General features: G+C 48.3%; 1 protein-coding gene across 4 annotated transcripts in view; it reads right to left on the bottom strand.

Moving 5' to 3' along the window:
- SMC4 (structural maintenance of chromosomes 4) overlaps nucleotides 1–24,497 on the bottom strand; it is a 254,015-nt gene that overhangs the window by 142,577 nt on the left and 86,941 nt on the right. For all 4 annotated transcript variants that reach the window (XM_030216028.1, XM_030216027.1, XM_030216026.1 and 1 more), the window contains one exon: nucleotides 3,055–3,182. In XM_030216028.1, coding sequence (XP_030071888.1) covers nucleotides 3,055–3,182 — 128 coding nt within the window. The remainder of the gene's footprint in view (nucleotides 1–3,054; nucleotides 3,183–24,497) is intronic.

Here is a 24,497-nt window from a genome sequence, read left to right as displayed (position 1 = left end):
ACCCCCAGACCCCCTGAGAGAATCAAAGGCCGAAGCTGTTGCAGCCGCGTTGGGGGGGGGGGGGGGGGGGGGGGAGGCAAGGCCCTTTTCAACAAAAACACCTGGAGTAGCAAAATAAACTCTGGCGAAAACCCCTCCCCCGCAACGGAGGAGGTCGCAGGCATGGCACCTGCACCATCGCCCACAGTGCCTGACAGCCTCCCCCCGACTCCCCTACCAGTGGAGAAGCTTTGCCCAAAACCGCTACTGGAGCCGGCTCCTCGACCGATTGCAAAATGGCGCAAGAATCGCCAGGCTCTGGGCGGGAAAGAACGCTCTCGGAGGGGGGGGGCCCCGCTCCGTTGAGTCCCGCCAAATCAGCGCACTCCGCGCTGCAAAGGCCCACCACCGAAAGCCATGTTCAGGGCCCAAAAACTGAAGACACTAAGAACGAGCATCTCTGCCAGAGATGGTCCAATTGCACCAGGTACAGAACTTAAAGTCATTGGGAATCTTCAATGACGTGGAAAGGAAAACAGACATGGCCAAATCGAGACTGAGAAAAGGGGCGGGAGTTGAGATGGCTACCCAGAAAGTTGTGATGCTCCACTGGTCGAATTTCCAATGATGGGAAAGAGACATGGGAAGACTTGAACTTACCATTCAGTACAGGTTTCCACACCCAGATTGTTGCAGATGAGACTGGGAGATTGTAGCCTTCACACTGCTGAATTGGCGGAGTGTAGTTTGGAACCATGTTAGGGCTGCCACCCCCGATACCAGGAAGCATTCCTGTAAGAGGAGATTCAGCACAGCAGGGAGCGACTGAAGCCATCTCCACTGTAGATGTTGAAAGGCTCTCTCACCCTGTGGTGTCTGCCACTGGTGAGTTGGTGGATGAAGAAGGAGTCTGAAGGGGTGTTTTACCTCTTGGTGTACCTAGGACACTGGTACCTTCTGGAAAGCCTCGTGGGATTGTTCAACTGATGGCAATCACTATGACTTCAATATTGGAAGCTCTTCAGAGACTAAGTAGTTCCCTATAGGTACTTTCATCTTAATTTTCAAAATACGATGATGATTTTTCCTCTCAATTTGTCTCTCAGGCTCAGACACAAAAATTGCACTTTGCCAAACTAGGCCAGTTTGAGAACCAGATGTCTGCTTTAAATAGCCGTGATACAGATAAGGTAAAAAAATAAAAAAATTATTTACAACATCATTTGGAGTATTTGGACAATCAAGGAAGAACTTAAGATTCTTAAAATTTCCCATATCGCCTATGTTGTCAGCAATTGAGTTAGATAAACATTACATGAGGGAAGTTTTGGGCTTGCTTGACGATAATCTTCCCCCTATTAAAAGATCTGTATACTTAACTATACCCACTAGGCAAAAATCTGAGCAAAGAAACATCCAACCAACAAGAATTTAATGGAATTCCTCAAATCATCTTTGAAATTGGTCACCGGTTGGTCTTATCTGGTTGTTACCTGTGTGCTAGAACCCGACGCAACTTCTTGGCTTTAAAGCCGAGGGTTCTGGCTCTGCCAGGGGCATTTACATTGAAAATTTACTCGTCGTTTTGTTACTTTTGGTGCCAATACTTTATTTCTTCAGCCAAAGCAGCTCCTGGACTTTCTGGTAGGGGAGGGGGGATTGAGGTTCCCGAATAATTGACTATATTGAAAAACCTTAACCAAGCTATTCCATGTTCACTGTGTAACTTTTCTTTTTCAGTATTTGAGACTGTCTTAATTTTCCTTATTTTTAATTTCTATATATTGACTCCCAATTTTGTGGGCTAAAGAGATACTAATCTTTGTTACCTTTGTAATATTAGTATTCTCTTTATATTTGATTCTTATTTCTTCATTCATGTTATTGATGGATATAATACTTTAAAAGTTATAAAATAGAAGGAAAAAAGGGGGTGAGGGGAAAGCACCTGAAAAATAGAGCCTGACCGAGTTCAAGCCTAAGAGGGCCTACAGATTGCAGTAAACAGAAAGAAAACTTAAGTGTGTGTATGGGGGGGGGGGGGGGGGGGGGGGGGACGGACGACAAATTAAAACTATAAAAGGACGGTAAAGGATAATCAGGGCAAAAAAAAACCCAACAGGAAGGCACAAAATTGAAAAAATAATGCTCACGTACAAGATGCTGTGAGGAGCTCAGGGCTATTGTGCTGTCCTCTCACTGAGAATGAGAAGAGACTGATGGTCTCACAGCGGGTGGGAAGGGACTCGTGCATGTGTGGTGGTGATTTTGCGTGTGCTCTTAATGTTATATTAACTTGTTTAAGCTCCGCACCAGGCAATGTGGATGATGTTACCCACATGTGAAAATATGGACTGCTTGTCCTCTGAGAATTCCAAAGTACACTAGCCCTCATATGGTCACTGAATAGTTCAGTATCTCCACTTTCATCTGCTGGTAGGAAGGGGTCAAAACCCACTTGTGTTGACCGATCTAGCTCGGATGATAAGGAAGCGCATTTTAAAACACATTAACATTATGCAATGGACTGTGACTAATAAAAACTCCCAAACCTCTGAATAACTACCTGTAGCTTTTTTTAATAATTAAAAGCAGTGTAAAAAAATTAAAGATCATATTGAATCCTTGAACATTGTATATAAACTTTTCAAGCAATTTAATTTATAATCTTTAGCTATGTAAATGATATAAATCAGGTCTATAATATTTTTTCAATATATGTACTACGTTATATTAAATAAATTTGGAGTACATAAAACTTCTTGCTTAAGCACACATAGGGCTTCTTTTACAAAGCCGAAGTAGCAATTACTGTATGGCAAATGAGAGGAAGTCCATTCAATTCCTATGGGATTCCTCTCATTTGCTGCGTAGGAATTGATAGCACGGTTTGTAGCAGGAGCCCATAGGAAGGTAATTTTAAATGATTTTTTTTTCTTCCTTGCAAACGACCAGAAACCCATAGAGTAGTTCACAAGTACATCTGCAATAAAATAGTAGGCTGTTTCAGCTGAAAAGTTCTATTTCCATTCATGATGGGAAACTTGCAAAAATAAAATATTAAGTTTTACTTACATATAATATTGACAGATATGATTTCTATTTTTAAAAATTTCATTTTCCAAGGTAAGAAATTCAATAGCTTTATTTTTCTCTCCTTCCAAAGCATCCTTTTCTTTTTCTACCATTTTAACTCTGTTTAGCTACAAAAGAAGCAAACATTTACAATTACTTTAGAAAGAAGTAAAACTATTAGATTACAAAATGTAAAAATAGTAACTAAACAGTTTAATACTACATTTTTGCCATGTTCAATAAGTTTGTTCTTATAATTTCCCATTATGCGAAGGAATTACTTCACATAAACACAACATGTAACATTTCGACTTCTGGATTTGTGTTCTAATATGAAGTGCCTTGCAAAGGTCTTTACGCTCTTGCACATTTCTCACATTTTGCTATCTAAAAAATTCTTTTGAATTAAAGTAGAAATCTATTTCACTGATCTACACAATTTTCTCTATGAAACAATTGTGGGCAGTGCATATCAAAGCAGGTATAGAAGAAATGGAAAAAAGGTACAAAGAAGGATTACTAGCATGATAAAAGGAATGAAACAAGTTGTCATGTAACACCTGAGCGCCACCCCTAGCACCCATCTGGGGTTAACCCTATGGTCACCTGAAGGGTCCTACACTGGCATACACTCCATCCACAAGTTATTTCCCCTGTAGTTTCAAACGACACTGAGGCCACAATCCTAGGGGGTCCCACAGGTCCCAGAAAAATCACTTACACATCGAGAAAACAAACTGCCAGGATTCTTAGTCAGTCCAGGACAACAGAGCTAAGCTTATTATCATAAAAAAATTAGTACAGCTAAGGGTAAAAGTGGTTAAGGGTAAAAGTGGTGAACAGCAAAAGTGGTGAACAGAAAACAAATGTAAAATAACAAGGACTCAGTATTAAAGATAAGTAAAACACTTTTTTTTTTTTTTTTTTTTTTTTAAATTAAAGTAGTACCCGAGGAGATCAGGAACAGAAACTGCTCACAGGAACAGGGCCTCAGTGCAGAGGTCTACTCCCTCCACAGTCCCAACTGAGACTGGGGAGTTCTAGCACATTCTGGGCTAGGTTTGTGGCTTCAGGGTCAATCAGCGTACAGAGTATTAGCACTAAGGGGGTTTGGCCAATGGCACTACAGGTTAATTTTCCGTCTCAGAAGTTTTCTTCTGTTCCTTTGGAGAAGGTAAGCTAAAAAAGAAAACAGACCTCTGCTACAACAATAATGTAGATGTCAAATACCACCTGATGGCCAACCAAAGGAAATATGCAATGAAGAGAAAAAAGAAAAAGGTGTCAGGGCAACATTACAAATCACAAAGCAAGAAAGGAGTTTCACCACACTCCTCTCATATGAGGAAAGGCTAGGGAGATTGGAGCTCTTCAGTTTGGAAGAGACAATTGAAGGGAGTTGTGATATAGATCTATAAAATGAGTAAATGTGAAATCAGATTTGAAAAAGTAAACTACAAAGACTAGGGATATAAAGATAAGTGTTGCATTGGGACAAATTACATCTCAATTGCTAAATTGTTCCTTTACACCAACCAGACCAGTCCAGAACTTGTGGGTTATGCTCATTTTACCAGCAGGTAGGAAGAGAAAATATATGTCAGTGTTCTGCCTAATCAGAACAGTGTGCAGTTCCCACACTTCATCAGTATTTCAATAAAATGGCAGAATTCCTTGAAAGTGAAACATAACAGCACGATATCAGTACTCCTTCATGTATTTTCCAAAGAAACATTTGCTATACATCAAGTACTAGAACTCTGAGAAGGCTAACCCTGTTTCAGAAAACTAAAATTTAATCAAGCTGGTTATCTGTATTGATTTGGTGGTATTAAAGGAAAAAAAGGTTAGCAGGTATGTTCACCTTCCTTACCCTCCTCACCACACCAGTCCAGAACTTGCAAGAGACATCAAAGCAGACTACAAGATAGGAAGGATTAAGAAATCCGATTACAGAAGCTCTTTTGCTGCCACATCTAATCTGTAGTGCATCATAAAGGTATGCATAAAAATATCAAGTCATCAATCTACTAACAACTGTAGGGACATGATCCTCCCCAGAATGTGGTCACCACTTGTAGAATGAGCTCTCAACCCTATTAGTAGAGCTTTGCCTTATCACGTTTAATGAACGCACAACAGTCACTTTAGAACAGAGTTTCTCAACCCAGTCCTTGTAACTTAGCAAGACAGTCTGGTTTTCAAGATAAATACAATGAACATGAATGAGTGATCTACATAGAGATCTACATACAATGGAAGCAGTAGATGCAACTGGTTGAGTGTCTCCAAAGGACTGAGATGAGAATCTCTACTTTAGAGGCTGCCTCACTTGCGGTAGAGATTAAAAAACACCACATTCTGTAAAACAGAGAAAATGATCTCTATAACAAAGAGCTTGGAGTCCGTATCTCTTCTGGCGGAAGAAACAACCAGTAGGAATACTTTCTTTAGCTTAAGATCCTTAAGAGTGGCTTTCTTTAGAGGCTCAAAACAGTGTATGTTGTAAGGAATGAAAAATTAAACAGATTCCATTTTAGGCAGACAAAACTTGCTACAGGACAAAGATGAGTAACCCCTTTCAAAAAATGGACAACATCCAGATGAACTGATAAGGAAGTTTATTTTATTAAACATCCTCTGTAATAAGGGACACGACTTGGACCTTTAAGGCATCAAGGGCTAAACCCTTCTTTACAGATACTTGAAAGAAGAAAAAAAAGGGATATAAACAACTGACTAGTAAAATATAGAAAAAGCCCATTCAAAGCACCAAAAAAAATTTATCAGACTGTTCCCATAAGCCAGAACGCTTGGTCAGAAGATGGTAATGATATCTTCTGAATAACCTATGTCTGAGTTTCAACCTCTCAAGAAACAAGCTGTAAGACCAAGAAAGGACTGATCTTCCTTGAATATTGAGCCCTGACACAGAACACCTTTCTGTTGGGGACCTGGGAGCGCTTGATGCACCTGAAGATGAATTCTACAAACCAGGGTATTCTGGGCCAATCTGGAGCTACCAAAAATCACAGGACCAGAATGAGAAACAATCCTCTGCAGAACTTAGCACATCATAGGTCATGGTAGAAACATACAGAAAAATCCACCTTCAGACCAACATTGGACTAAGGTGTCTATCCTCTTCGTTCGAGATCCCTGTGGCAACCTAACCAGAAACTCTGTATTCTCTTAAGTCATTAGTATGATTCTTTGTCCACTGGAGATATGCCTCTAGAGCTAGAAACGTACTTCAAGTTTCACCCTGCCTGCTGATGCATGCCATTGATGTTGCATTTTAGGGGAAAAAAATCCGATAGCCTTTGACTGCAGAAGGCTAGCAGTGCTTTGCAAATTGCTCTCATCTAAAACCACTCCAATGATGTCCATTTGCCTTGAGCTATCTGACCTTGACTGTGTGCACCCCAGACAGACATGCGAGCATCTGCAGCCTGCAAGATCATTCCTTTTAAGAGACTGCTTGGCTAAAGCCACCATGTCATGCTGAATCTCGCTTACATAGGTCAAGGAAGATTAACTTCATAGAACCTAGACAAAACAAAAAAAAAAAGATATAAGACCAATAACTGAGAAGCACTGAAAGGCCTCATGTGAGTCCTCTCCCATGGAACTACTACCAATGTTGCTACCATGGAGCATAACACTTGCATGTAATTCTAAGCTCAAGATGACTGGATCTGCGATTGTAGCTTCTGCATCTTCTGCTCTGGGCGAAAGACCTTTTCCTTCTTGGTATCGAAAAGAATTCCTAAAATACTCCAAATTGTGAGGGAACATCAACTTCCTCTTGTCAAAATTGATCATTTAACCTAAAAATTGCACGAGATGGGAATGATCTGTAAGATTCCTAAAGAATACCGGCTGACCAACAAATTTATGAGATACAGGTGCATCCTGACTCCTCCTCGTTGAAGTAGAATGCAAACCACTACCATGACACCGACTACAAGATTATCTCTCTTGAATTGAGTCACACTCAGGACACTGAATTGTCATATTTTTCAGATTCTCAGGATTGGCTGAAATTAATTTTCCTTTTTGGGTACCACAAAATAAATGGTATATATGCTCAATCCAGTCTCACTGCTGGGAACTGGAATCACAGTTTCCAACTTCAGAAGATTTAATAAAGTGGATTCTAATTCAATTCTTTTAGCAAGAGCACAGCAGACTCCAAGAAAAAGATCTGCAAGAGGGTGAGAAAAGTCTAGTTTGTATTTCTCCGATTGCTTCCAGAAACCAGCATTCGTAAAGTAATCTAGGTTCACTCCTTGAGAAAATGTGGAAATATATCTTCCTACTGACCTGGACCCTGTCTTTGGGAGAGGCGAGGAGGCAGTTGCATAAAGCGAATGCTACATACCTGTAGAAGGTATTCTCCGAGGACAGCAGGCTGATTGTTCTCACTGATGGGTGACGTCCACGGCAGCCCCTCCAATCGGAAACTTCACTAGCAAAGTCCTTTGCTAGCCCTCGCGCGCGCGCACCGCGCATGCGCGGCCGTCTTCCCGCCCGAAACCGGCTCGAGCCGGCCAGTCCAGTATGTAGCAAGACAATACACTTCAAGGGAAGACACAACTCCAAAGGGGAGGCGGGCGGGTTTGTGAGAACAATCAGCCTGCTGTCCTCGGAGAATACCTTCTACAGGTATGTAGCATTCGCTTTCTCCGAGGACAAGCAGGCTGCTTGTTCTCACTGATGGGGTATCCCTAGCCCCCAGGCTCACTCAAAACAACAACATTGGTCAATTGGGCCTCGCAACGGCGAGGACATAACTGAGATTGACCTAAAAAATTTACCAACTAACTGAGAGTGTAGCCTGGAACAGAACAAACAGGGCCCTCGGGGGGTGGAGTTGGATCCTAAAGCCCAAACAGGTTCTGAAGAACTGACTGCCCGAACCGACTATCACGTCGGGTATCCTGCTGCAGGCAGTAATGAGATGTGAATGTGTGGACAGATGACCACGTCGCAGCTTTGCAAATTTCCTCCATGGTGGCTGACTTCAAGTGGGCTACCGACGCAGCCATGGCTCTAACATTATGAGCCGTGACATGACCCTCAAGAGCCAGCCCAGCCTGGGCGTAAGTGAAGGAAATGCAATCTGCTAGCCAATTGGATATGGTGCGTTTCCCTACAGCCACTCCCCTCTTGTTGGGATCAAAAGAAACAAACAATTGGGCGGACTGTCTGTGGGGCTGTGTCCGCTCCAGATAGAAGGCCAATGCTCTCTTGCAGTCCAATGTGTGCAGCTGACGTTCAGCAGGGCAGGAATGAGGACGGGGAAAGAATGTTGGCAAGACAATTGACTGGTTCAGATGGAACTCCGACACAACCTTTGGCAGAAACTTAGGGTGAGTGCGGAGGACTACTCTGTTGTGATGAAATTTGGTGTAAGGGGCCTGGGCTACCAGGGCCTGAAGCTCACTGACTCTACGAGCCGAGGTAACTGCCACCAAGAAAATGACCTTCCAGGTCAAGTACTTCGGATGGCAGGAATTCAGTGGCTCGAAAGGAGGTTTCATCAGCTGGGTGAGAACGACATTGAGATCCCATGACACTGTAGGAGGCTTGACAGGGGGCTTTGACAAAAGCAAACCTCTCATGAAGCGAACAACTAAAGGCTGTCCTGAGATCGGCTTACCTTCCACTTGGTAATGGTATGCACTGATTGCACTAAGGTGAACCCTTACGGAGTTGGTCTTCAGACCAGACTCAGACAAGTGCAGAAGGTATTCAAGCAGGGTCTGTGTAGGACAAGAGCGAGGATCTAGGGCCTTGCTGTCACACCAGACGGCAAACCTCCTCCAATTAAAGAAGTAACTTCTCTTAGTGGAGTCTTTCCTGGAAGCAAGCAAGATGCGGGAGACACCCTCTGGCAGACCCAAAGAGGCAAAGTCTACGCCCTCAACATCCAGGCCGTGAGAGCCAGGGACCGGAGGTTGGGATGCAGAAGAGCCCCTTCGTCCTGCGTGATGAGGGTCGGAAAACACTCCAATCTCCACGGTTCTTCGGAGGATAACTCCAGAAGAAGAGGGAACCAGATCTGACGCGGCCAAAAGGGAGCAATCAGAATCATGGTGCCTCGGTCTTGCTTGAGTTTCAACAAAGTCTTCCCCACCAGAGGTATGGGAGGATAAGCATACAGCAGACCTTCCCCCCAATCCAGGAGGAAGGCATCCGACGCCAGTCTGCCGTGGGCCTGAAGCCTGGAACAGAACTGAGGGACCTTGTGGTTCACTTGAGATGCGAAGAGATCCACCAGGGGGGTGCCCCACGCCTGGAAGATCTGCCGCATCATACGGGAATTGAGCGACCACTCGTGAGGTTGCATAATCCTGCTCAACCTGTCGGCCAGACTGTTGTTTACGCCTGCCAGATATGTGGCTTGGAGCACCATGCCTTGACGGCGAGCCCAGAGCCACATGCTGACGGCTTCCTGACACAGGGGGCGAGATCCGGTGCCCCCCTGCTTGTTGACATAGTACATGGCAACCTGATTGTCTGTCTGAATTTGGATAATTTGGTGGGACAGCCGATCTCTGAAAGCCTTCAGAGCGTTCCAGATCGCTCGCAACTCCAGAAGATTGATCTGTAGATCGCTTTCTTGGAGGGACCACCTTCCTTGGGTGTGAAGCCCATCGACATGAGCTCCCCATCCCAGGAGGGACGCATCCGTGGTCAGCACTTTTTGTGGCTGAGGAATTTGGAAGGGACGTCCCAGAGTCAAATTGGAGCAAATCGTCCACCAATACAGGGATTCGAGAAAACTCGTGGACAGGTGGATCACGTCCTCTAGACCCCCAGCGGCCTGATACCACTGGGAGGCTAGGGTCCATTGAGCAGATCTCATGTGAAGGCGGGCCATGGGAGTCACATGAACTGTGGAGGCCATGTGGCCCAGCAATCTCAACATCTGCCGAGCTGTGATCTGCTGGGACGCTCGCACCCGCGAGACGAGGGACAACAAGTTGTTGGCTCTCGCCTCTGGGAGATAGGCGCGAGCCGTCCGAGAATCCAGCAGGGCTCCGATGAATTCGAGTTTCTGCACTGGGAGAAGATGGGACTTTGGGTAATTTATCACAAACCCCAGTAGCTCCAGGAGGCGAATAGTCATCTGCATGGACTGCAGGGCTCCTGCCTCGGATGTGTTCTTCACCAGCCAATCGTCGAGATATGGGAACACGTGCACCCCCAGCCTGCGAAGCGCCGCTGCTACCACAGCTAGGCACTTTGTGAACACCCTGGGCGCAGAGGCGAGCCCAAAGGGTAGCACACAGTACTGGAAGTGGCGTGTGCCCAGCTGAAATCGCAGATACTGTCTGTGAGCTGGCAGTATCGGGATGTGTGTGTAGGCATCCTTCAAGTCCAGAGAGCATAGCCAATCGTTTTGCTGAATCATGGGGAGAAGGGTGCCCAGGGAAAGCATCCTGAACTTTTCTTTTACGAGATATTTGTTCAGGGCCCTTAGGTCTAGGATGGGACGCATCCCCCCTGTTTTCTTTTCCACAAGGAAGTACCTGGAATAGAATCCCAGCCCTTCTTGCCCGGATGGCACGGGCTCGACCGCATTGGCGCTGAGAAGGGCGGAGAGTTCCTCTGCAAGTACCTTCTTGTGCTGGAAGCTGTAAGATTGAGCTCCCGGTGGACAATTTGGAGGTTTTGAGGCCAAATTGAGGGTGTATCCCTGCCGGACTATTTGCAGAACCCACTGATCGGAGGTTATGAGAGGCCACCTTTGGTGAAAAGCTTTCAACCTCCCCCCGACTGGCAGGTCGCCCGGCACGGACACTTGGATGTCGGCTATGCTCTGCTGGAGCCAGTCAAAAGCTCGCCCCTTGCTTTTGCTGGGGAGCCGCGGGGCCTTGCTGAGGCGCACGCTGCTGACGAGAGCGAGCGCGCTGGGGCTTAGCCTGGGCCACAGGCTGTCGGGAAGGAGGATTGTACCTACGCTTGCCAGAAGTATAGGGAACAGCCTTCCTTCCCCCGAAAAATCGTCTACCTGTAGAGGTAGAAGCTGAAGGCTGCCGGCGGGCGAACTTGTCGAATGCGGTGTCCCGCTGGTGGAGAGACTCTACCACCTGTTCGACTTTTTCGCCAAAAATGTTGTCCGCACGGCAAGGCGAGTCCGCAATCCGCTGCTGGAGTCTATTCTCCATGTCGGCGGCACGCAGCCATGAGAGCCTGCGCATCACCACACCTTGAGCAGCGGCCCTGGACGCAACATCAAAAGTGTCATAAACTCCTCTGGCCAGGAATTTTCTGCACGCCTTCAGCTGCCTGACCACCTCCTGAAAAGGCTTGGCTTGCTCGGGGGGAAGAGCATCAACCAAGCCCGCCAACTGCCGCACATTGTTCCGCATGTGGATGCTCGTGTAGAGCTGGTAAGACTGGATCTTGGACACGAGCATAGAGGAATGGTAGGCCTTCCTCCCAAAGGAGTCTAAGGTTCTAGCGTCTTTGCCCGGGGGCGCCGAAGCATGTTCCCTAGAACTCTTAGCCTTCTTTAGGGCCAGATCCACAACTCCAGAATCATGAGGCAACTGCGTGCGCATCAGCTCTGGGTCCCCATGGATCCGGTACTGGGACTCAATCTTCTTGGGGATGTGGGGATTACTTAATGGCTTGGTCCAGTTCGCAAGCAATGTCTTTTTCAGGACATGGTGCAAGGGAACAGTGGACGCTTCCTTAGGTGGAGAAGGATAGTCCAGGAGCTCAAACATTTCAGCCCTGGGCTCGTCCTCCACAACCACCGGGCAGGGGATGGCCGTAGACATCTCCCGGACAAAGGAGGCAAAAGACAGACTCTCGGGAGGAGAAAGCTGTCTCTCAGGAGAGGGAGTGGGATCAGACGGAAGACCCTCAGACTCCTCGTCAGAGAAATATCTGGGATCTTCCTCTTCCTCCCACGAGGCCTCACCCTCGGTGTCAGACACAAGTTCACGGACCTGTGTCTGCAACCTCGCCCTGCTCGACTCTGTGGAGGAGCCACGTCCACGATGGGGGCGTCGAGAGGTAGACTCCCTGGCCCGCATCGGCGAAGCTCCCTCCGCCGACGTAGTCGGGGAGCCTTCCTGGGAGGTGGCCGCGGTCGGCACCGCACGCGGTACCGACGTCGGGGACCTCAACCTGGGCGATGGGCCAGCCGGCGCCACGCTCGACGGTACCGGAGGCGCAAGCACCGCCGGTACCGGAGGGGTAGGGCGCAACAGCTCTCCCAGAATCTCTGGGAGAACGGCCCGGAGGCTCTCGTTTAGAGTGGCTGCGGAGAAAGGCTGAGAGGTCGATGCAGGCGTCGACGTCAGAACCTGTTCCGGGCGTGGAGGCTGTTCCGGGCTGTCCAGAGCGGAGCGCATCGACACCTCCTGAACAGAGGGTGAGCGGTCCTCTCGGTGCCGATGCCTGCTGGGTGCCGAATCCCTCGGCGACCCAGAGCTCTCGGTGCCGACACGGGGAGGAGACCGGTGTCGATGCTTCTTCGATTTCTTCCGAAGCATGTCACCGGAGCTCCCCGGCACCGACGAGGAGGACGTCGAATCCATCCGTCGCTTCCTCGGGGCCGAGACTGAAGAAGGTCGATCTCGGGGGGGCTGTACCGCAGGAGCCCTCGGGGTAGGAGGAGACCCACCCGAGGGCTCACCGCCACCAGCAGGGGAATGGACAGCCCTCACCTGCACTCCACCCGATGCACCACCGTCCGACGACATCAGCAGACGAGGTCCTGGTACCACCGACGTCGATGCAGCTATCCGATGTCTCGGCGCCGATGCAGAGGCCCGATGCCTCGATGCACTCGATGCAGGGGCGGCCGAGGAAGATGGTCTGGACGCTGACGACGTCGATGCACTCGAAGGTCCCGGTGCCGATGCCGACGAAGAGCCCGAGAACAACACGTTCCACTGGGCTAGTCTCGCTACCTGAGTCCGCCTTTGAAGCAGGGAACACAGACTACAGTTCTGAGGGCGGTGCTCGGCCCCCAGACACTGAAGACACGACGAGTGTCGATCAGTGAGCGAGATAACCCGGGCGCACTGGGTGCACTTCTTGAAGCCGCTGGAAGGCTTCGATGTCATGGGCGGAAAAATCACGCCGGCGAAATCAAAAGCCGAAATGGCGAAATTTGGAGCACCAAAATTTAGAGGGAGAAAAAAATCTCGACCGAGGCCGAAAAGAGGCCTACCCCGACGACGAAAGAAAACTTACCGGGGCAAAAAAGCTAGAAGTACGGGGAGGATTTACACGAAACCCGGCGAGGGGTTTCCGGAGCACTTCCCGACTAGGACAAAGCTTTCCCGAAGGAAAAAAACACGTTCAAAACAAATTGGACGCGCGAGGTCGACTTTCCGGGGCTCGACACGGCGAAAACACGACCGTACCGAGTGCGGACAAAAGAAGACTGGCCGGCTCGAGCCGGTTTCGGGCGGGAAGACGGCCGCGCATGCGCGGTGCGCGCGGGCGCGCGAGGGCTAGCAAAGGACTTTGCTAGTGAAGTTTCCGATTGGAGGGGCTGCCGTGGACGTCACCCATCAGTGAGAACAAGCAGCCTGCTTGTCCTCGGAGAATAGTCCCTCCCTCCACCCCATGATTTCCTCCTTTCTTCTCCCCTCGAAAGGAGTACTATCTGGATTGAAAACAGGAAACAGAGGGGCCGTAATGACCAGACTTTTAATGATTTGAAAAACACAGAAGCACCAAGAGCCTTCAGAAATGGGACACGATTTTTTATTAACTGTCAATATTCCGATAGACCCGACATGGGCCATGTTTCGGTGCTTAGCGCCTGCATCAGGCGTCTGGGGTATTCAAAGACTAAAACTTCTTTCCTATAAAGTTGGATAGCAATCCGTATGATTCGAGGTACGTTGTACTCGATATGTCAGGAATGTCAAGTCAAGATACAAAGGGACTTGACATTCCTGACATATCGAGTAAAGGAAAAAAGTTTTGGTCTTTGAATACCCCAGATCCCTGATGCACGCACTAAGCACTGAAACACGGCCCGAGTCGGGTCTATCGGAATATTGACAGTTGTTAATAAAGAATCGTGTCCCATTCCTGAAGGCTCTTGGTGCTTCTGTGTCATTCCGGACTTTTTTGTACTTTGGACCCTCTCTGTACTGTTTTCCAGACTTTTAATGATTAACATCTCAAAATCAAGAACAGCAGCAGGAGGAAGATATGGATTCATATTCCAGAAGACTTTGAGATCTCTCATCCCCCAAGTCCTTAACCAATTTCTGAAGATCCTCACCAACGATAATTTGACCCTAGACAGAAGCTTATTGAGACGAGACTTAGAAGTAGAGTCTGCAAAACCCATAACACAAACTTTGCAGAAACCATGAGAGCCAGCTCATGTGTAGAAGCCTGCACTAAAGCATATAAAAACGTCTGCTACATAGGGTAAGTCCGCTTCCAATAAAGTGGCTTGCTCAGAATGCAGGTCAAGGCTTTGACTATTTAAAGGTGAAAATAAATCAAAGAGATTATTGATAATGTTATTAAATAACTACATCATCATTTTTGGATGGGTAGTTCCAAGATGGCCGCTGACTGAGACAGACATGTTTTAGAGCTCCTCCAGATTTTACTGTTACTCTCTAATCACCTTGTAATGCCGAAGAGAAGGGGCAGAGCTGCTGCTACTGCAGCCCAGCAGCAAAGACCTTTGATATCTTCTGGCTTGATTGAATCTCATCTGCAACGAGCTCAGGTTTCAACAGCAGCGTTGGTGAGCGGTTCGCTGGAACAGCCCAGGATAGGAGACCAGGAGCTGAACCTTGAACTGGAAGTTTCTTTGAGCCCCGAGGCAAGGGCCCCTCCTCCCCAGCCTGTGAGTAGTAGTTCTCCGGTGGCAGTGGCGGCATCCTTAGCCCTGAATACCGAAGTGTTACAGGGTGGAACTGGACGGGAGGCAGTGTTAGCCTTAACGGAGAACGTGGGAGATTCGTCAGCTTCTTCCCTGTTATCTCACACTGCTGGAAAAACACAGGAGTTGCGAGGGACACTGGAAGGTGAGAAACATGTTTCACAGGAAGAGAGTGAAAGCATTGCATTTGCTAAACTTTTTCAGAAACCAGATGAAGTGACATTGAACAATCTATGGCAGTTGATTGCAGAAATGGGGAAGTTTTTGTGCCCCCAGATGAGAAAAATAAGAAATGAAGTTGTGATATTAGATGGGAAGGTAACAGAAATTGAGAAGGAGGTGAAAATAGTTAAAGCAGATTTGGCTAAACAGGAAAAGGATGTTTTAGAGTTGAAATCACAGCAAACAACAATGCTTAAAGACTTGGTTAATTTAAGGAGAAAATCAGAAATGCTGGAAAATACTTCAAAATCTAATAATCTGCGTTTTATAAATTTTCCACGACCACCACTTATCTCCCCTCGGGAGATGCTAAAAAATTACCTCAGAGAAATTCTAGAGATAGAAGATAAAGATATGCCACCCTTTTCACAGGTTTTTTTTATTTACCTGTGAAGGGTTTGGATTCTTTACAAAGGAATAATATTCAGAATGCGCAACCATTGGATGTTTCTGCCCTTCTTGAAATGTCGGATTCAGAAGAGATAACACCAACTACTATGTTGGCCACAGTAGCGTTACCTTCGGACAAGATCTGGATTTTAAAGAAGTTTTTTCAGAATAAAGAAAAAACCTTTCGTGGTTTGCAAAATCGTGTTTTTCCAGATCTAGCGAGGGAAACGCAAAGGCGACGACAAAAGTTTTTACAGATGAGATAGGAGACACTTCAACTTGGTGCAACTTTTTACCTTAAATATCCTTGTAAATGTTTAGTCTCCTATCAAGCCGTGAAATACGTTTATATTGATCCTGACCAGTTGTCATCTTTTTTAACATCTAAGAGAGCTCCTAGTTAAGTAAAGTTGAATAGAAACTCGTCTGTATCTCAAAATTTGATTTATAAAGTTTATTACCTGTTTTCTCCTATTTAGGAATCTTGGACTCCTGTTATGGACTTTAAATGAAGCTATAATATTTAATTTGTGTTATGAATAATATCTTTAGATTTAATTGTAATAGTGGATTTTTCTTTACAAGTTTACACTTGTTTACTATGTATAAAAACGATAAATAAAATATTTTAAAAAAAAATAACTACAACATGTGGAGAATTAAAAACCACTGTCCAACATTGCCATGTTTTTGCCTATGCCAGTGGGTTCCCAAACTTGGTCCAGGAGGCACCCCAGCCAGTCAGGTTTTCAGGATATCCACAATGAATAGTCATGAAATATTTGCATGCAGTGAAGGTAGTACAAGCAAATCTGTCTCGAACATTCAATGTAGATATCCTGAAAACCCAACTGGCTGGGGTGCCTCCAGGACAAGGTTTGGGTACCAATAGCCTATATGCCATGGGCTGCATTAGGGACAATAAACTGTCAGAACAAGTATGGTTAAGACTGCCTGACAAACACAGCTTTGAGAGCTTATCTGAATACTGAGTAGAAGCTGTGCTTGAACCACTGTTTACATTGTACATCAGCTTTACAGAGACTGAAAAACAGCTTATAGGGGAAGGGGTGGGAAGTAGAGTAAAACAAGCATAGGTGACACTGAAAAGCTTAATGTAAAACAGAGAAGTTGCACTATCTGATAAGGTTCTGGAGCAACCCCATAAGTATTGCCATACTGGGAAAGACCAAAGGTCCATCGAGCCCAGCATTCTGTTTCCAACAGTGGCCAATCCAGGTCACAAATACCTGGCAAGATCCCAAAAATGTAACTAGACAATATATTTGGAATTAAAAGAAGTACAATGAAACAGAGAAAAAAGGGGGGGGGGGGGGGGGGGGGGGGGAAACAGCTGCTGTTTAAATTAACAGACACTCTGCTAACAGTCAGAACCTAGCTCACATAGGCAGAACGAAATGTGGTTAGTATAAACACAGCTAATACTGCCACAATGGGAGATATATTCCACTTTAGCTTGAGCTAAGTAAAAGAAGGTATGCAAAAGATTTGCAGACATGGCCATAAAATTAGAACATACTGAAGATGAAAGGTTGACACTCATATTGTGGGTGTAAAAATCACTGAAACCCTCAAAATTAAACTGCCTTCAGACAAAAATTGCTAAGGAGACCAAGGGAATCTGAAATGACTATGTACAGTTACAGTAGGAGCTACCAACAGATATGGATAGTACAAAGAATTTTATATATATATATATATAATTAATTACTAATCTGCATTTCTAAAAATTGTTTATTTTTTCTTTTTGTTACATTTGTACCCCGCGCTATCCCACTCATGGCAGGCTCAATGCGGCTTACATGGGGCAATGGAGGGTTAAGTGACTTGCCCAGAGTCACAAGGAGCTGCCTGTGCTGGGAATCAAACTCAGTTCCTCAGTTCCCCAGGACCAAAGTCCACCACCCTAACCACTAGGCCACTCCTCCACTCTTTAAATTAGCAAGGAAAAAATAGAAAGCATACATAATTGAAATTATAAGAAAAGATCATCTAGCAGGCTCCAGACACCATCTGAATGCCACATTCTGAAGGAGTGACAGATTCCATTAAGTGTCTGCTGAACTCCCCCCACCCCCCAAGTACAGTACCATGAGACAAAGTACAGACTGATAAGCAAGGGGAAAGAACTGAGAAAGTCAGGTGACAGGTTAGATGCTCACAATGAATACAGAACGACAGACAGGCAATGAAAATTCAGGTGTAAGGAAAGCAGAAGAAAATGGTGTCACTGCTGTGTTGGTAACAGTCCAAAACTTTCAATAACAAAAAAAAAACAAAAAACAAGAAAACCACAGCTTTTGAAAAAAGTAAACCACACCCAAAACAGAAGTATCAAAGGGAGCATGTGCTGAAGAAAGGTATATCTCTTTTCAGACCAGAGATAATAAAGCACCATAATGTGAACCAGACTATCCTGTACAAAAACAGACCAACATATTAAAAGTTGGTAAGCAGTTAACCTACATCCAAAACGTAGTACTGAGATACTAGTATATGAAAGTTCGGCACTTTACATCAGTGTTTTACTTTTTGAGTAAAGTACTTCCTAAATCAAATAAATTTCAACCAAGTAACCCTGAAGTCCAATCAGCAGAGATTTTGAAATGGATACCACAAAGAAGCGAATGATACATACCTGTAGCAGGTGTTCTCCGAGGACAGCAGGCTGATTGTTCTCACGACTGGGTTGACGTCCACGGCAGCCCCCTCCAACCGGAAGAAAACTTTGCGGGAGGTCCCGCACGCAGGGAACGCCCACCGCGCATTCGCGGCCGTCTTCCCGCCCGTGCGCGACCATTCCCGCTCAGTTGAATGACAAGCAAAGGAATGAGAAAAAACGCAACTCCAAAGGGGATGAGGGAGGGTAGGTGAGAACAATCAGCCTGCTGTCCTCGGAGAACACCTGCTACAGGTATGTATCATTCGCTTTCTCTGAGGACAAGCAGGCTGCTTGTTCTCACGAATGGGGTATCCCTAGCTCTCAGGCTCACTCAAAACAAGAACCCAGGTCAATTGAACCTCGCAACGGCGAGGGCATAACAGAAATTGACCTACGAAGAACTAAGAGTGCAGCCTGAACAGAATAAATCAGGTCCTGGAGGGTGGAGTTGGATTCAAACCCCAAACAGATTCTGCAGCACCGACTGCCCGAACCGACTGTCGCATCGGGTATCCTGCTGGAGGCAGTAATGCGATGTGAATGTGTAGACAGATGACCACGTCGCAGCCTTGCAAATCTCTTCAATAGTGGCTGACTTCAAGTGGGCCACTGACGCTGCCATGGCTCTAACACTATGAGCCATGACATGACCCTCAAGAGTCAGCCCAGCCTGGGCGTAAGTGAAGGAAATGCAATCTGCTAGCCAATTGGAGATGGTGCGTTTCCCAACAGCGACCCCCTTCCTATTGGGGTCGAAAGAAATAAACAATTGGGCGGACTGTCTGTTGGGCTGTGTCCGCTCCAGATAGAAGGCCAACGCTCGCTTGCAGTCCAATGAGTGCAACTGACGTTCAGCAGGGCAGGTATGAGGTCTGGGAAAGAATGTTGGCAAGACAATTGACTGGTTAAGATGGAACTCCGACACCACCTTTGGCAGGAACTTAGGGTGAGTGCGGAGTACTACTCTGTTATGATGAAATTTAGTATAAGGAGCATGAGCTATCAGGGCTTGAAGCTCACTGACTCTACGAGCTGAAGTAACTGCCACCAAGAAAATCACCTTCCAGGTCAAGTACTTCAGATGGCATGAATTCAGTGGCTCAAAAGGAGGTTTCATCAGCTGGGTGAAGACGACGTTGAGATCCCATGACACTGCAGGAGGCTTGACAGGGGGCTTTGACAAAAGCAAGACTCTCATGAATCGAACGACTAAAGGCTCTCCAGAGATGGCTTTACCCTCTACACGAAAATGGTAAGCACTAAGGTGATTCCATACTAAGTTGGTCTTGAGCCCAGACTCTGATAAGTGCAGAAGGTATTCAAGCAGGTTCTGTGAAGGACAAGAACGAGGTTCTAGGGCCTTGCTCTCACACCAAACGACAAACCTTCTCCACTTGAAAAAGTAACTCTTTTTAGTGGAATCCTTTCGAGAAGCAAGCAAGACACGGGAGACTCCCTCAGACAGACCCAACGAAGCAAAATCTACACCCTCAACATCCAGGCTGTGAGAGCTAGAGACTGAAGGTTGGGGTGCAGAAGCGCACCGTCGTTCTGCAAAATGAGAGTCGGAAAACACTCCAATCTCCACGGTTCTTCGGAAAACAACTCCAGAATAAGAGGGAACCAGATCTGACGGGGCCAAAAAGGCGCTACCAGAATCATGGTGCCGTGGTCTTGCTTGAGCTTCAGCAAGGTCTTCCCCACCAAAGGTATGGGAGGATAAGCATACAGGAGGCCGTTCCCCCAATGGAGGAGAAAGGCATCCGACACCAGTCTGCCGTGTGCCTGTAGTCTGGAATAGAACTGAGGCAGCTTGTGATTGGTCTGAGAGGCGAAAAGGTCCACCGAGGGGGTGCCCCACTCTCGGAAGATCTTGTGTACCACTCTGGAATGGAGCATCCACTCGTGCGGTTGCATGACTCTGCTCAGCCTGTCAGCCAGACTGTTGTTTACGCCTGCCAGGTATGTGGCTAGGAGAAGCATGCCAAACTGGCAGGCCCAACGCCACATCCTGACGGCTTCCTGACACAGAGGGCGAGATCAGGTGCCCTCCTGTTTGTTGATGTAATACATTGCAACCTGATTGTCTGTCCGAATTTGGATGATTTGTTGGGACAGCCGATCCCTGAAGGCCTTCAGTGCGTTCCAGACCGCTCGGAACTCCAGGAGGTTGATCTGAAGATCTTGTTCCTGATGGGACCAAACCCCCTGGGTGTGGAGCCCATCGACATGAGCTCCCCACCCCAGGCGAGATGCATCCATCGTCAGCACCTTCGTGGGCTGCGGAATTTGGAATGGACGTCCCAGGGTCAAATTGGTCCAATTTGTTCACCAGTGCAGCGAAGCGCGGCAACTGATGGACAGGCGGATGACATCTTCTAGATTCCCAGTGGCTTGGCACCACTGGGAAGCTAGGGTCCATTGAGCAGATCTCATGTGAAGACGAGCCATGGGAGTCACATGGGCCGTAGAGGCCATATGGCCCAGGAGTCTCAACATCTGCCGAGCTGTGATCTGCTGAGACACTCTGGTCTGGGACGCGAGGGACAGGAGATTCTGAGCCCTCGCCTCGGGAAGATAGGCCTGCGCCGTCTGTGAATTCAGCAGAGCTCTTATGAATTCCAGAGACTGAACTGGCTGGAGATGGGACTTCGGGTAATTTATCACAAACCCCAGCAGCTCCAGAAGGTGAATAGTACACTGCATGAACCGAAGAGCTCCTGCCTCTGAGGTGCTCTTCACCAGCCAATCGTTGAGATACGGGAACACGTGCACCCCCAGCTTGCGTAGGTACGCCGCAACCACCACGAGACACTTCGTGAACACCTGTGCTGCAGAGGCGAGCCCAAAGGGCAGCACACAATACTGAAAGTGACGTGTCCCCAGACGGAATCGGAGATACTGTCTGTGGGCTGGCAGTATCGGGATGTGAGTATAAGCATCCTTTAAATCCAGGGAACAAAGCCAATCGTCTTTCTGAATCATGGGGAGAAGGGTGCCCAAGGAAAGCATCCTGAACTTTTCTCGCACCAGATACCTGTTCAGGTCTCTCAGGTCTAGGATGGGGCACATCCCCCGTTTTCTTTTCCACAAGGAAGTACCTGGAATAGAATCCCTGCCCGGGTGGCATGGGCTCGACCGCATTGGCGCTGAGAAGGGCGGAGAGTTCCTCTGCAAGTACCTGCTTGTGATGGGAGCTGAAGGATTGGGCTCCCAGTGGGCAATTTGGTGGAGTGGAGACCAAATTCAGGGTGTATCCGCACCGCACTATTTGGAGAACCCACTGGTCGGAGGTTATAAGAGGCCACCTTTGGTGAAAAACTTTCAACCTCCACCCGACTGGCAGGCCGTCCGGCACGGATACTTTGATGGCAGCTATGTTCCCATGGATCCAGTCAAAAGCCCGTCCCCTGCTTTTGCTGTGGAGGCGCCGGGGGCTGCTTAGGCGCACGCTGTTGACGGGAATGAGAGCGCTGGGACTGTTCCTGTGCCTGAGGAGACCTTCAGGCCGGCTGGGTGTACCTACGCTTGCGGTAGGCGTAGGGTTCAGCCTGCCAGGCCCGGGAAAAACGTCCACCTGCTGAGGTGGATGCTGAAGGCGCCTGGTGGGAGAGCTTGTCGAGAGCGGTTTCCCGCTGGTGTAGTTGGTCCACCAACTGCTCGACCTTCTCGCCGAAAATGTTATCCCCCCTGGCAAGGGACATCCGCCAGCTGCTGCTGGGTACAGTTGTCCAGGTCAGAGGCACGCAGCCATGACAGTCTGCGCATCACTATACCTTGGGCGCAGCTCAAGATGCCACATCACAGGTGTCATAGATACCCCTGGACAGGAACTTTCTGCACGCCTTCAGCTGCCTGACCACCTCCTGAAATGGCCTGGACTGCTCCGGAGGGAGCTTGTCGACCAGGTCCGCCAGTTGCCGCACATTATTCCGCACGTGGATGCTCGTTTAGAGCTGGTATGATTGGATGCGGGTCACGAGCATGGAAGATTGGTAGGCCTTCCTCCCAAACGAGTCCAGAGTGCGAGACTCCTGCCCAGGGGGCGCCAAGGCGGTATCCCTCGAACTCCGTGCTCTCTTGAGAGCAGAGTCCACGACCGCCAAGTCATGAGGCAATTGAGGCCGCATCAACTTTGGGTCTGAGTGGATTCTGTATTGGGACTCCGCTTTCTTGGGGATGGTGGGATTAGATAGTGGCTTCAACCAGTTCCGAAGCAGTGTCTCCTTAAGGACATTGTGCAGCGGTACCGTGGAAGACTCCAGGTGGCGATGGATAGTCGAGGACTTCGAGCATCTCCGCCCTCGGCTCATCCACAGTAACCACTGGGAAGGGAATGCTGATAGACATATCCCTGACAAAGGAGGTTCTCAGGAGGCGAGAGCTTCCTCTCCAGTGAAGGAGTGGGGTTGGAGGGAAGGCCCACAGACTCCTCTGAGGAGAAATATCTGGAGTCCTCCTCCTCCCCCAAGGCCTCTCAGCTCAGACCGCAACCGGGCCCGTCTCGACTGCGGGGAATCACGTCCTCGATGATGGCATCGAGCGGTGGACTCCCGCGCCGGCAGGGCCGACGCTCCCTCCATCGACGTTGAATCCGGTGCCGCAAGCGGCGTTGGCGGCCTCATCATCGGGCCAGAGCCCACCGGTGCCTCCTTCAATGGCGCCGGGGGTGCAAGCACCCCCGGTGCCGGTAGAGCCTGGCGCATGAGCCCTTCCAGGATCCCGGGAAGGATGGCTCGGAGGCACTCGTCTAGGCCCGCTGTGGGGAAAGGCAAGGGGGCCGGTGTGGGTGCCGGTGCTGGAAGCTGCTCGGGTCCAGGAGACAGTACAGAGATACCGGCGGACCGGCGCAGCGACACCTCTTCGACTGAGAGGGAACGCTCCTCCCGGCACTGCCGCTTCCTGGGTGTCGAGTCGTCCCTCGATGTCCCGGAGCTGCCAGTCCTGTGCGTCGTGGGCGACCCATGACTGTGCTTCTTGGCTTTCTTTCGATGCCCGTCATCGGCGCTCCGCGGAAGGGACGAGGAGGAGGTGGAGCCCCCCCCCCCACGGCCTCGAGGTATCGGATCCGACAGGGTTCGGTCCCGCATGGCCCTTAGCAGCGGGAGCGTCCAGGGCAGACTGCCCGTGCGGCAGCTCATCACCGCCGTCAGGCCGGCGGGCCAAAGGTACCTGTGCTCCTGGGGTCGATGCCATAGTCGGCGCCGACGTCGTCGACATTGGTACCGACACCGAAGACCCAGCCGTCGACACAGATGCCGTCGAGGTCGACATCGAAGAGCCGGTGCAAGTTCCTAAAAGACGGTCCCGCAGAACCTGCCTCGCCACCTGCGTCTGCTTCCTTAAGCCGAGACACAAGGTGCACGTCTTGGAATTATGCTCCGGGCCGAGGCACTGGAGACACCAAGCGTGAGTATCGGTCTGTGAGATCTGCCGGCCGCACCGACCACACTTCTTGAATTCGCTCGGGACCTTCGAGGACATCGACGGAAAAATTGCGTCGGCGAAGTCAAAATTGTCGATGGTGGCGGTGAAAAGCACACCCGAAAAAGAAACGACTGGCCACGACGACGCGCCCTCGCGACTAAGAACGACGAGGAAAACTCTTTTTTTTTTTTTTTTAAAGGAAAAAATAACATGAACACGTACACTAATAAAGAAAACCCGCGGGCTAGGCTGCAATTCAGTTTCCGGGGCTGAGTAAGAGAGGGACGTGAACACGTCTCTCTCCAGCGCGGAAAGGAAAAAAATCTGAGCGGGAACAGTCGCGCACGGGCGGAAAGACGGCCGCGCATGCGTGGTGGGCGCGCCCTGCGTGCGGGACCTCCCGCAAAGTTTTCTTCCGGTTGGAGGGGGCTGCCGTGGACGTCAACCCAGTCGTGAGAACAAGCAGCCTGCTTGTCCTCGGAGAATACACTAACCACAAAATAGAACAAAATTGCTTTTTCTCTATTGTCAGGCTATTTTAAATTTTCTAATTATGTTGGTTTGAGCTCTGGTTTCTGCTTTCCACCGTGTTCTTTTAACTCTTATTTTTCTCTCTCTCTAGCCAGAATTTAATTCATTCTTAATGAAGAAATTTGGTTTTACCTGCTAATTTTCTCTCTTTGAGGCATTCAGACCGATCAAGAGGCTTGGGTTATGCACTCCTGAGAACACCGACTGTGAGAATTGTACAAAATGCCTGTGCAGTTCCCAGCCAGAATTTGCACTAACAAAGCAGATGAAAGACACCCCTAAACAAAAGGGAAAAACCTC

This window comes from Microcaecilia unicolor, chromosome 10 (assembly GCF_901765095.1).
Source record: "Microcaecilia unicolor chromosome 10, aMicUni1.1, whole genome shotgun sequence".
In the NCBI taxonomy this organism is placed as follows: domain Eukaryota; kingdom Metazoa; phylum Chordata; class Amphibia; order Gymnophiona; family Siphonopidae; genus Microcaecilia; species Microcaecilia unicolor.
This window is presented reverse-complemented; position numbering and strand designations above follow the sequence as displayed.